We start from the raw sequence: 16,778 nt of genomic DNA, 5'->3' as shown, positions 1-16,778 counted from the left end.
TGATCTTCAGAAATCATTCTAATATGCTGATTTATTATTAGAATTATCAACAGTTGTGCAGCCAAATATTTTTAAGTTACGCCTTCTTTCTTTGCGTGAACGTTTGGGCGGCGTTATGCAAATCTTCTCACATCGTGACGTAGACATGTGGGGTGTGTTAGAACGAGCCGTTTTAGGTAGGCGTGGCTGACTCTTAACTTTTATAAAGAATATCTCTTTGGATTTGAGACTTTAGTCTTTGCAACTTTACAGATCTTCTTTATGCACCAAGAGCTTGTAACACTCCAAAGAGAAAGGAAAAATTGAAATCGCATCATATGACCCCTTTAAGTTGTATGACAGCTATATGTGTGGAAAAGACTAATATTAATCTGTAATTTACTAAAAGTACCGCTTGACAGCTGTAGTCACCATTCATTGTAGGGAAACGAACAGCTTAGACATTCAACTATAAATGTCCTCTTTTGTGGCCCTGGAAGAAAGTAAATTATTTAGACATAAACTACATTTTTGGATGTACTACCAGTTTAAAGCAACTGTATGTAATTTTTTTTTTACTTTAAAATATCAGTTTCAAAATCATTCTGATGGTACACAAACTTGTAATAAGGCAAATGGCTTGTGTTTATTTCCCAAACCACATGTACAGCTATCTATGGAAATTGCGAAGTTTTAATTCTCACTATTCTGACTTTTTTTCTCAGAATTCTGAGATATAAACTCGCAATTGTGACTTTTTTCTCAGAATTGCGAGTCAATTCTGACTTTATAAGACAATTGCGAGTTATTAAGTCAGAATTGTGTGATATAAACTCGCAATTCTGAGAACATATCAATCTTTTTCCCCCCTCAAATTTGGACTTTATAACAAGCAATTGCGAGTTGATATCTCACAATTCTGAGAGAGAGAAAAAAACAGAATTGCGAGAAAAGTCAGATTTACAAGATATATACTCGCAACTACGAGAAAAAAGTCTGAATTGTGAGTTAAAAAGTCGCAATTACCTTTTTTTCAGTGGCGGAGACGAGCTTCCATAGCTATCCACTGTAATTACGACACAGTGTTGGCCCCCTTCCTGATTTCTTATTTTTTTGCATGTTTGTCACACTTTAATGTTTCAGATCATCAAACAAATTTAAATATTAGTAAAAGATAACACAAGTGAACACAACATGCAGTTTTGGATTTTGTTTTCCCTTAATAATAAAAACCTTCATTTAAAAACTGCATGTTGTGTTTACTTGTGTTATCTTTGACTAATATTTAAATTTGTTTGATGATCTGAAACATTAAAGTGTGACAAACATGCAAAAAAATAAGAAATCAGGAAGGGGGCCAACACTTTTTCACACCACTGTATGTACGACAGTGAATTTCACCTGCTTGACTGTAGGGGGCTCCAAAGTCGCAAAAATACACAAAAACTACATACAGTTGCTTTAAGATTCTTCATTCTTGTCTAATTTTTCAGTATTTCATTTAAATGACTCTGAACGAGGGTAACCAGATAAATGGAAAGAATTCGAATAAGTTTATCACAGCAGATTAATTTGATTCATTTTAGAGCTTTCAGGAGCTTCAGTCAGCAGAAGTAACTGAGGAGGACAAGGAAGAAGACGAGGAAGAGGACTGCGATATCTCTAGTACCGACTCAGACAGCGATGAAGAGGAAACTACCACGTCTTTCATACATAATCAAACCAGGATGCAATGGGGAACATCAACATTACACTGATGAAAACACATTCACACAAATACAACGCTCTACCTGTAGCATTCTAGTGACCTGCAATACACGCGAGTTGACGTGCAAACACACTTCGAAAGACTTCGAAACAGCTCTGATCCTTTGTGATACTGTTTTTGGTGTGAGGTGACAAACTAATAAAAGTCCTGCATCCCGTCTGATCCCTTTACACTCTCTGTCTCTACCGCTGGAGGACAATAACAAAATATGAGACAGTGTAGTCACAGAAGAAACTCGAGCAGCCGCCTGTTCAGGCTTTTGATGAAAAGGGAGTTTCTTTTTTTTGATGCCTCTACAGTGCATCTCGTTTTCTCAGACCCGTTTGATGTGAAATGATCGTCCTTTCATAATAACCCTGAAATTAATCTCTAATGGCTTCCTTGAATATGTTTTTATAAATCTGTGCGTGCACCTTTTTAATGTAGTCTTTCTCCGTCGGTCTCTCTTCTGTGTAACATGGCAGTGTTTGTGTGCTTTTGTAAATGACTGTTCTTTCATTATAAAGTGCAAATGAATGGGTTGTATGTTTGTACATCTTACCGACTAAACGGAATTTGCTCCTTTTTGTGGTCGCTGCTGCACTTTCTTTACATGGGTCAATAAAAGAACTGTTTTAAGAAATTGGTCGCCTCATTTTCACTCATTAACATAGCTGGCAAATGTCTGCTGTACTGCAATTTAACCATAATAAAATATATTAAAGTCGAACTGGCACTTCTGCTGCGACGGCCCTGAACGAGCACAAGGTATATGCGTAAAACAACAGCGACATCTAGTGGTGCGTTATATGTAGCACGTTGATATCAGATTACTGTGTTCTCAAATTTCATAAATGTCAGACTGGGGCAAGTTGTCACATTAAAAACAATTGTAGGAGAATACAGCCTGATTTAAAAAAAAACACTTTATACATATAATACATTTTTAAAGACATCTTTGTTTTACTTTAGATACTAACTTTAGGTCACTCAAACAGGTTCCATAACAGGAGTATGTACTAGTAATGATGAGGATGATAACAATAATAATAATATCAATCTGATACATTAAAAAAAGACTCCAGATTCCCATTGACAAATTACCCCATAGTGTGACAAAGTTCAAATTGTAGGTAAAACACACACACACACAAACTCAGATGATAAGCTAAACAATGAAAACGTTATTTGGCAGTAATATTTGCAATTAATATTTTACTAATCATATAAACATCTTTATAATAAATATTTTTTTTATTATAAAATTTATATTAAATAAAATATGAACTGTACATATATATACCCATAACAGGAGTATGTACTAGTAATGATGAGGATGATAACAATAATAATAATATCAATCTGATACATTAAAAAAAGACTCCAGATTCCCATTGACAAATTACCCCATAGTGTGACAAAGTTCAAATTGTAGGTAAAACACACACACACACAAACTCAGATGATAAGCTAAACAATGAAAACGTTATTTGGCAGTAATATTTGCAATTAATATTTTACTAATCATATAAACATCTTTATAATAAATATTTTTTTTATTATAAAATTTATATTAAATAAAATATGAACTGTACATATATATACAAAATAATTTTACAGCAAATAACTACATAAAATCGCTATTTCCTTTTTAAAGTACAGTGCTGTGATACAGTTTTGAATGCTAGTCTTAAAAAAAAAAAAACAAGACGGCGCTATTGATGCGTAAACAAAATAATATAAAATTGAAACATGGGGGCTGTTTCATAAAACAAGTTGACCAAATAAGCCAGGCTTATTTCAGTTAGTCTGACTTATTTGGAACCAAATCAACTGACAATAATTCAGACTTAACTGAAATAAACCTGGCTTATTTGGTCAACTTATTTTTTTTTTATGACCATAATTACGTAGAAATTGTAAATAAAATCCATTCCGTTAGTCAAAACTAATCTGAAAACGCACTTACAAACAAGTCGCCACATTTGTCAAACATTTGATTTTTAAAAGCATGTGAGACTACAGAAGTAAAAGAGGAGCAGACAGGGTTTGGCTTTGGAGTTTTATTTTTATTCACATTTCAAAGGTCACAAAAGAACAAAGTCGTGTCTGCTGTCTTGCGGGTTTCTGTTTGATCCTTGAAAAAGACAAGCATCCATTTCATATAAAAATCAGATCTGTAAAAAACACCGCAGCACATTTCTAAATCGCGTTTATATGCTAAAAACATCTGAAACCGATTTAATCAGCTTTGTCATGATCACAAACGAAATAATAAACTCATAATAAACACGAACGGAAAAAGATTTTAAAAGATCTCAGGCACTGCGGATGTGTATTAGTTAAGACTGGTGAAAGAATAAGGACCTGTTTTTCTGGAATGAAATGCATTAGTCTAATATAATTATGTTGGATTTATGTCCAGAAATCTAGGTCCTTAGTGTTTAGATAAAAGTGAAGGAAAAAGCAAAATCATCAGCTCTTAAGGAAATTATTTGCATGGAAGACATGAACTTGAGTCATTCTCACATACAAATACAAACACCTTCTCATTAGTCACCTCATAATCATGTATAAAACCAGATACTTGTTGTCCGGCTAGTCAAATCTGTCCTTCCCTACGACACTTAATTAAAGTCTGTGCACAGCACAAAGCCTCTACAGCCCTGCAGATCATCGCTGAGTGCGTTTTCAGTTAACGCCGGTGATTCTTTGGCTGTGTGTTTGTGTCTCTCATTGGTACTGCAGGTAGTTCTTGAGCGTCTGTGGCAGTGGCAGAGACTGGATGTGATGGATTCGGTGGCGACCCAGAGCCTGTCGTGCCGCCCTTCTGCATAGCTCCATCAGCGGCAGAGGTTCAGCTGCGGGACGGAGCAGAGGTCAGTTAGGGTCAAAGACCTCAAGCGATCATGTGAAAACACTCGGTTAGGACTTCAAAGACCAGCACTGATTCTAGATAAGCTGAATGATTCAGGTCCTGACGTTGCAAAAGAATCGTTAAAAAAAAGAGCCAATCACAAGAGAGGCAAGTTACTTATAGAAGAAATGTAAAAAGGGGGGAAATCAGTTTGAAGAACATTTGTTTGAACTATAATTTACTTTTTAAATATAGTGTTAAAAACAGTGACAAAGCAATGTGAGGCATCAGTGGAACTTGAGAACTGACTGTAAACACTACCTGTTGAAAGTTCGGGGTCAGTATGATTTTTTTTTTTTTTTTTTAAAGAAAATAATACTTTTATTCAGGAAGGATGCATTAAATTGTTCAAAAGTGGCAGGAAAGACATTTATAACGTTACAAAGGAATTCTATTTCACTTAAATGCTGTTCTTTAAAACTGAACAAAGTAGGTTATCGTTTTCAGAAAAATATTAAGCAGCAAAAACTGTTTTGTGGTAACTTTGATAATATTAAGAAAATCAGCATATTAGAATGATTTCTGAAGGATCATGTGACACTGAAAACTGGAGTAATGATACTGAAAATTCAGCTTTGCATCACAGGAATCAATTACATTTTACATTACATTTATTCATTTAGCAGATGCCTTTATCCAAAGCGACTTAAAATTGAGGAATACAATTAGCAATTCATCATAGAGAGGCAAATAAACAAAGGAAGTGCTCATAATTTTAAAATAATCAAATAGAAAACGGTTCCTTTAAATTGTAATAATATTTCATAATACTACTGTTTTTATTGAATTTTTTATCAAATAAATGCAGCCTTGATGAGCATGACAGACTTATTTCAAAAACACACAAAAAAAACAATCATACCAACCCCAGACATTTTAACAGTAGTGTATACTGGCATAAGAAAAAAGAAAAGAAAAGAAAAGTGATGTTAGTGAAAAGATCCTGCAGCACAGCAAGTGAATTTTATAAATTAGGTGTGACTTGCATATCCAATCATATTTAGATCAACTATAAGTGGGCTTTTGGGAGAAGAAAAAAATGAATAAAATGCTTATTTCTGTAAATTCACAGTCAGTGTTGCAACCATGCAAAACCCCCATTACATTGCCTTTTCAGAGAAGTTTGGAAATATGCTTGTGTGCATCGTGACAACAATATGGGAATAATTTCATCGGTGCATAATTTCTAAAAACTGCTATTACAGAAAAGCACTAGATCTGTTGCATGTAAACATGTTGTTCCCAGTTACTACGAGTGGTTGCGCAATTACTCTCATCATGAAGCAACAGCAAAGCTATGACGAGCATCTCTAAAGAGCTGGATTGAAATCAACATGCACTGAAGTGAAGTGACGTGAGGCCAAGTATCCCATCCAAGTGCACACACACCGTGAACACACACACGGAGAAGTGCCCAAGGATGGCGATTATGGAAAACATGAGACAAGGAGGGAAAACAGAAGCAGAAAACCTGAAAACGATACGTACGGTCTAATCCGTTGACGTAGGTCATGGTGACCTCGCAGTGACCCCACACGGCGCTGACGATTGGGTACAGCCTCTTCCCTTTCAGCCCGCGAAACGCTACGCCCAGGTAGTTCCCGTCGGCGCAGAATCCCAGCGTTCCCTCGTCCATGTCCAGAACCACCAGAATCTCTTCAGGCACCGAGAACGTCCCTTCATCCTCCTCGTCCTCGATAAACTCCGGGTACGACGGCGCCGGGCCGGTCCGGCTCTTCCTGTCGTGGTAAAGTCGACCCCGTCCGAAGTCCCAACCCCAGGATTCGGCGTCGCTACCGACTAGCGCGGAATATCCGACGGCTCGCAAGGGAGCCGAAGAAGTCGCGACCCCGACTATGGCATGCGTGCCGCGTTGCCGTACGGGCCAGCGCAAAGTCCAAGCGTGCAAACCGCGGGTAAAGCCTACTTTTCCCCGCACGCAGTCCGTGCTTTGGGCCACCGGGTGGCGGTGGAACGTGAGCCGGTCGTCGTCTTTGATGAAGAGGTTGAGCGAGCGGTCGTCTGGATTCCAGGCGTGCTGATGCTGGATTTCCGGTCCCGCCGGCGGCATGTCCAACAGCAGCTCCAGACGGGCCGGTAATGGGACGCCGCGGCTACGGAGCGACGCACACACCGGCGGATACGCCAGCTCGCTTGTCTCCGGCTCATCTGCGGCTTTCACCACACCCGACACCCTCTGCCCCATCACGGCCCAGCCACGGGCATCAACAACCACAGCCGGGGTTACCTCATGAGTGGGACGGACCGGAGAGCAGCAGCCAATCAGAAGAGACGACACGGTCCCATGCGCGAGAAGAAGTCCAGAGCGGAGTGGGCGGCACTGTAGAGTAAAACGAAAGAGAGTAAGGAAGTATGTTGTGACTTTTAAAGACACGGTGTTTTGTTTTGTATTGCGGCACTTTAATCAAACAAATCACAGACTAGGTGTGTCAATTTTGAGTACACTTGGACTCTCACGCACAATGACGTCATGATTCCTGACATGTCAATAAACAACAGAGGAAGGGCTTATTTTTGCTGGTTTGCACAGAACAGGGAGAAACAGAGGCACAAAATTAGGATAAGCTACTTAATATTGAAAGCAATTTCAAACTTCTTTTTTTTTTTTAATATACACTACTATTCAAAAGTGTTTTAATGTTTGTCGAGAGAACTTTCTTCTTCTCACCAAGGCTACATTTATTTGAATGAAAACACAGTAAAAATTGTAATATTATAAAATATTATTACAATTTGAAATAGCTGTTTTCTATTGGAATATATTTTAAAATGTAATTTATTTCTGTGATCAAAGCTGAATTTTCACATGATCCTTCAGAAATCATTCTAATATGATGATTTCCTGCTTAATATTTTTGGGGTAATCATGAAAATTTGTTTCATGATTCTTTGATGAACAAAGTTTATTCAGCATTTATTTGAACTAGAAATCTTTTGTAACCTTATAAAAGTCTTTACTGTCAAATTTGACAAATTCAAAAAGTTACGAGCCCCAATACTTTTAAACTGTAGTTTAGCTATCAGATTATATAATCTAGGCCTGGGCGATAAAACGGTATCGATATTTATCAACGGTACACCTTCTTTGATAACGATAGAAAAAAATGTTCGATATAGTGCATGATATATGACGCAGACCGCACACACAAAGACGAACACATGCTGAAATGAGTGTTGTGCATAAATATATGATGCTGTTTTGTTCATAATTGTTTATGCAATTTACGAAATTATATTTGATTTCTATGAGTTAATGTAGGCACGTTTTTTATGGTTACTTCCTTGCGTTGACAATTTAAATGCGCTGCATTATTTTGCTCATTGCGCCCTCCTGTGGCCTCGGGAGACAAGACAAAAGTTTCCTTAAAACCTATTTAATCTGCATATAAAACATTAGAAATGAGATATTTGTTTAATTTTTATTTTGTGTTTGATTGTTAAAACAAAAAATATTTGTTGTTTGTCTCAATAAATTGGGTTACTTTAAAAATACAGTGGTTCAATTTAAACAGTTTTTTCTATTGCTCTGTTTTAAAAAAGGTTATAAAAAGTCAATAATTATCGATACCGAACGATATGAAACATTATATCGTTGATAAATTTTTTAGCTATATCGCCCAGCCCTAATATAATCTATATATATCTATATAAGCTATATTTTTTCATTTTCTTTAAAAAAAAAAAAGAAGGCTTACTGAAACAACTCAGTAAGGGTGAAAGCATTCATCTCAAACAGATAAATGTACAAAAAAATACAAAAATTGTTATTTATATCAATATGAATCATTTATACAGTATAACAGATTTGAAAACGTAATGCAATACAACATTTAATCAAATGAAAATAAAAATAAAAATTATTTAGCTCAAAACTTAGTTCTACCCAGTATGGCTTCAGGCTTAAAACAGGAAAAGGAAAAGTATAGAAAACGTAAAGAAAAGCAGTGGGCACTTCACTAAAGAGACACTTCTCTAGACTAAGATTAGTTTTCACACCCTCTGAAGGAGCCGCTTGCGCTCACACTCTACCGGGAGACTGACAGAATCTCTCCTGAACCTGAGAAGACTGCGCTTTCAAAAGAGTATGTGTATGGGAAGTGAATATTCCCTCCGGAGCTCCAAAGAAAGAAACAACACCACACAAACGTGCAGTCAGGGTCAAAAAGCAGTCTTGCATGGTTCAAAACCTAGTCCAGTAACTTATTTTCTCCAAAAAATGAGTAACATTTGTCGCATCCTTTACAAATGAATCAGACTTATTCCAGCTAGTTCTGTTAGTGAACGGAGATCCCAGGAGCCAAACCCTTCTCAGGAAATGAGCTGGACTGGTCTAAAACAAACAAACAAACACACTCACATAAAATAAAAGAAAGTGATGAGAAAAGAAAACTGTCATTTCTATGACAATCAAAAGTTAAATGTTCATTTGTAAGTCGCTTTGGATAAAAGCGTCTGCTAAATGACTAAATGTAAATGTCGCCCAAAACGCAGCAACTAAACATGAAAGTTTATAAAAGGAGTGCTAGTAAAGAGAAAAGATGAGATGTCATTGCAAGGGGATGGGAAGTTAGTGTTTCTAATTAAAGATTATGAAGGCACATGAATAAATAAAAAAAAACTCATAATAAAAAAAAAATAAGACTTGTCAATTTTGATAAGATGGTGACTTTAACATTTAAATATTAAGAAATTAGGACAGCCATAAATATCTGTATTGCAATTTTACATTTGCATTGCAAAATAAATTATTTGAATTACTATTATTATATATTTTTTTATACTTTTTTACTATATCTTTATTAAACATTTCTATTTGTTACTACTACTTCTACTAATTATTGTTTTTATTTTAATTATAATAAAAATTACAATTAATATAATATTTAATATTTAAAATTAATATAATATAATATTAATTTATAATGTAAAATTAGGCCTATTATTATTATTATTGTGATATTGATATATAAATAATTTTAATAATTTAATAAATAACTTTAATGCACTACTATTAATAATAATAATAAACAACAGCAAATATATTATTATTGTTATTTTTATTAATAAAAAAACTCTAAATAAACTATTTATTACTACTACAACTTTTACTAATTGTTTTTATTTTAATTAATTAATTAATTAATGATTATAATTAATTATTAATATTATTATTGTGGTTGTGATATTGATATATAAATACATTTTAATAATTTAATAAATATTATCAACAACAACAACAAATATATTATTGTTATTATTATAATATTGGTATATAAATTACAAAATGTTTGGTCAGCCCTACAAACTAGCACAGCAAATAAATAAATACACACATAAATAAACAAACAAATCCAACTGCTTAGAAAAGTAGCAGCACACCTCTCCTCAACAAGACACATTACTAGAGGAATCATTCGTGTCTGGAGAACAAACAGTGCAGCATGAGTTACTAAAGCTCAACACTAAGTTCTAGAGGTGTGTTCAGATCACTAACTATGAGCATAGTAATGAGGAAGATATGAAGAATAAGAGATTTGATCATATAAACAACTAACAGAACACAACACACACACAAGAACAAAGTCTGAGCTTACCCTCCATGCATTGCTGCCTCTGTGTCAGCATAGAGCAGGAGAAAAGAGAGAAAATGAAAGAGAAATTAAAGGGGTAAAGCAGTTCACAGTGGAGCGATTCCAAAGCAGCTCTCCTCCCTCCACGAGCACCAAACACATGACTTTCCGCTGCTCGCTCTCTCTCTACTCCCTCATGACGATGGTGATTCACTGGAATAAACTGTGGTGTAAGTGTGAATAACTGAGCAAACACTCACCTTCCGGATCACTGCAGGACTGAAGGAGGATCCACGTCAGCCGGACGACTTTTATTAAGCCTTGAACTCCTGCACAGAGACAAAGAAGAGTTCTGTTAGGAGAAACGCTACCTGTGCCCAGCCAGAACCAGGAAGTGAGAATTTCATCGGTCAGCACACACACATACTTTTATCTCATGCAGAAAAATAAGGTTATCATTTTCCATTTTTATGTAAGCTTGGAGTTGAAAAATTAACTGATTATTTCTTTTTCTTTTTTGTGAACAAACAATGTTTGTTATATTATAATGTGTTAGTGAAATGTGTCCTGAGCAAGCTGTGTACCCAACATCCCCCCCAATTACAGTGTTTGTGAGTCACTTTTGGCGCTTTTCCACTGCGTGGTACGACTCGGCTCGGTACGGCTCAGTACGGCACGGCACGGCTCGGTTTGGCTCGGTTTGCATTTCCACTGCAGTTCAGTACCGCTTTAGAGTGGGCGGGATTATTCACATGTCGTTATAGTTGCGCCGCCTCTATTGCCACGACTCCTGAAAAAACTTTTTCATTCCGCGTCGCTCCATCAAGCTTTCGCTGGATCCGCTCCTCTGCTATCAACGAGAGGAACGTCTGTACTTCCTCAACAGGGGGAACAGACAGTTTTTGGTTGTTAAAAAAAGGTGCGCTCGTTCAAAACAGTTGCGTTCGATCCTTCGCTGGCTGTGCTGATTTAAATCTAGCGGTTCTTTTGTGTTTTTGTCGCAAGTTCAGTGACGCAGGTAGTGACGATTCTCTCCGGCCAATACGTGATCAGCAGAGTTTACACGTCACGTTTTGGTAACGGTACGGTTCGCTTGGAACCCCAACCAAGGTGGTACTAAAAAAAGTACCAGGTACCAGGTACTGTACCCAGTGGAAAACCCCCCAAAAGTGAACCGTACCGAGCCGTACCGTACCATGCAGTGGAAAAGCGCCATTTCATAAGGCAAACATTGACCCACTGGCTAGTCAGCTAGTAAGAGTGAGCAGTCGTGCACGTCTGAGTGGACACTCCAGCAGCTGGTCAAGCATGACTACAGGACACCCTCCATCTGTCACACCTGCATTATTCATGGTTCTAGTGTTCTACATTAAAAACGTATATCGAAAACAGTCAGATCTACATTGATGTGATGCATCTGTGACACAAAAGAGTTTATAGATCACTGACCCAGATTTGAGTACAGCCTTGGTCGTGACAGATCCCATCCCAACTTTAATTAAATAAATAAATTGTAAATTAAATAAATTAGACAAATGCATGAATTCTTATTTGTTCCATAAATAATAATAATAAATGTTTTTTTTCCTCTAATTTATGTCAGTACCAAAAACAAGAAAGCTTAAAATGCAATGAAATGCAATAAATAAACTGTTTGTGCTTAAAAGCAGTAATATACAATAAAAAGTCATTGCGAGTCATAAACACAATAAAAATGCTGTATTAGTGAAGAAAGTTGTATTATACTGTGCATTGGGGGTGCACAATGCATGAAAATAAAACCGAAATCATAATATGGCTTTGTATTAAATTAAATAAATAAATGAGCTGCATCTTTCAAAATGAAGAACATAAAAAAATGATGGTTTAACATTTGAATAAGAGGAAATTAAGACGGCCATAAATATTATATTGTAAATGCTGTAAAGCTGTAATTAAAAACAAATTGTTAGCATTTTTTCTTAAATACTTGTTTTTTATTTTACAGTAACATTATAATAGCAGGCTAATATTTCTTATTGTTTTATTTAATACTAATAATCATTATTATTATTATTATAATACTTAACAGCAACAATACTAATCATATGTAATAATATTAATACTACTATTATTATTATTAGCCATTGATATATCACAAAACTTTGACCAAACTGCACAGAAAACCTAGAATTTGTTTTACAATTGCACTTTAAATTTGCAATTGCAATTTTTAATCAATCTATAAATCAATAAAGAAACAAACAAACAATTTGCAAATACATTTTTCCCCAAATTGTGCCGCATTTTCTGCATAGCACTGATTTAGCAAAATTGTCAGTATTAACTTTAGCAACCCTCTACGGACACCTTGGCAATTGAATCGCCATTGGCTAGTAAATTTTTTTGTTTACTCGCCAGACTGAAATACTATACTTTTTTTTATATATATATATATATTATATTATATTAAATTATATTAATATTATATTATATTAAAAAACTAACTAACAATAATACTGATAAGATATTATTACCTCCAACTCACACACTGGCGAGTAAAATCTGAGAATTTATTAGCCATTGGCCAATATTAGACATCATTTAGTCGCCTAGAGTGAAGATTTAGTCGCATATGCGAGTGATTTACTCGCAATGTAGAGGGTTGTTTAGATGTTAAAACTTCATGTACAGGAGCACCACATGTGGTCAGTGACTCCATCAGCGTGACTTTAACAGCCAGTCACAATAAAGTTCAAAGGTCAGACAGAGTTCAACATCAAGTCAATGAAGACCCCTAAAGCATTAAGCGAGATGATTTTTGTGTGTGTTTCCGTGACAACTTTGTCCTCCTTTTGACCCCAATGCAGAGAACACGTCTTTGCATGACCCATAAAAAAAAGTTGAAAATAGAACGAGATGAAAGAAAAAGGAAGAGGAAACAGTAGCTACTGAGACTTCCTGCTTGCCTCTCTCCTTCTGAGCATGCTCAAAAAAAGTGCTTGAGCTTGACCTCAGCTGGAAGGAGAAATCAACAGCGCTGGAGTTTTACAGCAGAAGAAAGAAGCTAAGAAAATGAAAAGTGGCCTCTTCATGAGGCGATTCGGTTGAGTGGACGGTCAAAACTTTAACAGCAACAAGTGAAAGCAGGAGTCTACCGATTTTTCACTATTAAGAGTGAAAGTTGCTGTATTTAAACATTACTGCATCTGAAAACAGTAAATGATCAGTGTTTACACATTAACTGTTTTCATTAACATTAAAGGGTTAGTTCACCCAAAAATGAAAATTAGCCCATAAATTACTCACCCTCAAGTCATCCTAGGTGTATATGACTTTCTTCTTTCAGACGAATCCAGTCGGAGTTATATTAAAAATTGTCTTTGATCCTTCAAGCTGTTTAATGGCAGTCAGCGGGTGTTGCATGCATCAGTCCAAAAGAAGTGAAATAAAAAGAGCCCATCCATAAAAAAAAGTGTCTCACACGGCTCCGCAGCGCTGAACTCATACGTCATCCGCCCGGAGCAGCTTCCGTGTACAATTGTTGGCGCAAGCTACATTAAAGTGCCGGTGAGTCTCGTGAAAAACGTTTGTTAACAGGAGCAAAGGAAGCAAAGTTTCCTTACTTTAGCAAAGGAAAACCAGTCTCCTCTTGGCTTATATCGAAAACTTCCGACATTCTTCTTTACAAATCCTCGTTTTGTACTTCTAATAAGTGATCGTTGTTTTTTTATCTCTCCCCTGCGCTTCCGGGTGCGTCACTTCTGAGCGGCGCATGCGCAACGCTGAACTCATACGTCATCCTCCCGGAGCTCCGTCCATGTACAACTGTTGGCGCAAGCTACATTAAAGTGATTATTACGATTTGAATATGGATATTTTTCTTACAAAAACGCATCGATTCGCTACAGAAGGCCTTTGTTCACCCCCCGGAGCCGTGTGAAACACTTTTTTTTAATGGATGGGCGCTTTTTATTTAACTTCTTTTGGACTGATGCATGCAACACCCGCTGAGTGGCATTAAACAGCTTGAAGGATCAAAGACAATTTTTAATATAACTCCGACTGGATTCGTCTGAAAGAAGAAAGTCATATACACCTAGGATGACTTGAGGGGGAGTAATTTATGGGCTAATTTTCATTTTTGGGTGAACTAACCCTTTAACACAAGCCCAGGTGACCAAACACTTAAATTTAAAAAGTGGATGAATTTCACAATGCATGTCAAAAAAAAAATTTCAACTCCAAAATATTAATTGTATATTTCATAATGAAATTTAAGCCTATTATTATTTCGATTTTTTTTCAGTGCTGTCATTATTTTCATGAATTCATTTTAATGCAATTAAATGTGTTAACAATAACAATAAAAATTAAATGTATAAATAATATAAAATATTATTAATCTGGATTCCTGAAAATATAATTTTACTATTATAAATAATAAATGTAATATGTTTAAATAAAATTAAATAAATATAGCATCAATAATTGAATGTGCTAGTCATGAAAAGTGCAAATGTCTCAATGCAGAAAACTAATGACAAACATTTTTTTCTACAGCTTACAGCTCTTTTAAGCAAAACGACAGTTCATACGGACCATAACAACCAAAGGACAAAACAACACCATCAAAGACTAAATTTAAGACTAAATTCAAAGTCAGATCAAGTGGTCAGTATGAAAGTACTGCGTTGAAGCTTTCAAAACTTCTCCTCGTGTTGCATAGAAGAAAGAAAGTCATACAGGTTTATAGTGACATGAGGATGAGGATAAGATTACAGAATATACATTTCATTATTCCTTTAAAAGTGTGATGCTACTTTTGATTGACATATATGCCAAGTCTTTATTTGATAAACTTACCTTTTGATCATTAAAGGGCACAAAGCTGGAACCCTTTGTTTAAACTCAAACAAACACATGTACACACACGTCTCAGAGCTTGTTTGCATAAGGGTTGAGTAAGGTATCCATAATGAATAACGAACATATGCAAATTCTATAGGTAATAGGAAGTGGGCACGATTTTAAAGACAAAAACAGATGAGACAAAGGGAATGGAAAGAACTTTGCAGAAGTGACAACGGCCCCAAACTAGGAAACAACATCATTCAGTATCTGAATCACTGCTGACATACACAAAAGACGAAATCCAAAGCTTTTAATAGAGTTCACCTCCGATTAGTTCATGCATTTCACAATATTCAGAATATGAGGCAGATAAAGGGTACGGGAAAGAAAAAGCGTGATTAGATTATCTCTGAACCTCTTTCCACTGTGACCTTCACACGTAAACACTGAAGATGACACACAAACCTATTTTCAAAACATACTATTTCATGTACATTGCCTGACAGACTACTTTTGTTCATTTTCTTTCCCCCAGAATAACCGTTAAACTGCGCATAAACATGTCTGTGCAAGCGAAACAATGAGTTTTAAAGGTACATGAGGCCAAATATGTTGCTGGCATGTGGCGGAATTAAAATGCCTGAATATTTTCATCATAAAATCATGTATAACATGGTCCAGAACCAGAATACACAATCGCAATACGACCCAATACTGTGCTGTGGTTTCAGCTGCTTTGAAACTATCTAAAGCACAAACACAAACAAACCAGCCACGCGCTGCTCTACTTACTCTCGCGAGAATCCCTCGGAGCTTCGGCGCAGACAAAAACACTCGCCGCGAGTGTCGAGATTTGCACTTTTACACTGTATACGTGTGTGTATAACACGGGGAACTTCTATCAAACAAACCTAAAAGCTAAAAATGAATGGGTCCGCGTTTTCTCGGTCGCATCCGGCGGGGAGGAGCAGAGCGCGCAGACAGACACGCTTGCTTTTGTTCGGCGAGCTAGCTGGTGCGTGACGTCACGCAAGGCCAGTGCGAGCTGATTGGCCACGTCGACGCGAGGGCGGTGACGAGAGCACGAATGCTCCGCTAGTGATGTGAGAAACGAAGCTTTTCGAAACTCTGAATCATTTGAATCGAATGATTCATTCACACGCAAAATGATTCAAAACCATCGAAACACCACAGACTGGCGGCACCTGCTGGTCAAAACGGTGTAAATGCAACAAAACTCAGCTCTAATCTATTACATTTAATCTATAAATAAATACCAATAAATGTGAAGGTTCTGTAAAACGTGTTCTTTTATTAATATTCTATTCTATTTTAATTCTACTTTATCTATATTTATCTTCTTTGTGTGTGTGTGTGTGTGTGTGTATGTGTGTATAATATATGTATGTATGTGTGTATGTATATATATATATATATGTATGTATGTGTATGTGTGTATATATATATATATATATATATGTATGTATGTGTATGTGTGTATATATATATATATGTGTATATATGTGTGTATATATGTGTGTATATGTGTATGTATATGTATATGTATATGTATATATATATATATATATATATATATATACACCTTGCTACGTGTACTGTGTTAGGCTAACCGAGACTTGTCATTTGCACTTATTTATTGTCCTCATTTGTAAGTCGCTTTGGATAAAAGCGTCTGCTAAATTACTAAATA

At 36.0% G+C, this 16,778-nt stretch overlaps 2 protein-coding genes across 3 annotated transcripts in view; one reads left to right on the top strand and one right to left on the bottom strand.

The window, feature by feature from the left end:
* The window catches only part of LOC107722263 (calsyntenin-2-like), a gene marked incomplete at its 5' end in the record, with an annotated part of 22,834 nt that extends 20,504 nt beyond the window's left edge, over nucleotides 1-2,330 (top strand). The window contains one exon of the mRNA XM_016530541.1: nucleotides 1,566-2,330. Within this exon, the coding sequence (XP_016386027.1) occupies nucleotides 1,566-1,736 (171 nt within the window). The remainder of the gene's footprint in view (nucleotides 1-1,565) is intronic.
* A 1,444-nt stretch (nucleotides 2,331-3,774) lies between these two features.
* LOC107722275 (SPRY domain-containing SOCS box protein 4-like) lies at nucleotides 3,775-16,107 on the bottom strand. Of its 2 annotated transcripts, XM_016530562.1 has the most exons (5): nucleotides 15,860-16,107; nucleotides 10,495-10,563; nucleotides 10,259-10,277; nucleotides 6,132-6,984; nucleotides 3,775-4,587 (listed from the first exon to the last, which is right to left on the bottom strand). In XM_016530562.1, exons 4-5 carry the CDS (start codon nucleotides 6,847-6,849, stop codon nucleotides 4,460-4,462), a joined length of 846 nt encoding a protein of 281 aa, XP_016386048.1. In that variant the 5' UTR covers nucleotides 6,850-6,984; nucleotides 10,259-10,277; nucleotides 10,495-10,563; nucleotides 15,860-16,107; the 3' UTR covers nucleotides 3,775-4,459. The 2 variants fall into 2 exon arrangements, with proteins under 2 accessions (XP_016386048.1, XP_016386047.1); XM_016530561.1 differs by lacking the exon at nucleotides 10,259-10,277.
* Nucleotides 16,108-16,778: the final 671 nt, after the last annotated feature.

The sequence above is a fragment of the Sinocyclocheilus rhinocerous genome, unplaced genomic scaffold, assembly GCF_001515625.1.
Source record: "Sinocyclocheilus rhinocerous isolate Xijiao unplaced genomic scaffold, SAMN03320098_v1.1 scaffold2589, whole genome shotgun sequence".
NCBI lineage: Eukaryota > Metazoa > Chordata > Actinopteri > Cypriniformes > Cyprinidae > Sinocyclocheilus > Sinocyclocheilus rhinocerous.
This window is presented reverse-complemented; position numbering and strand designations above follow the sequence as displayed.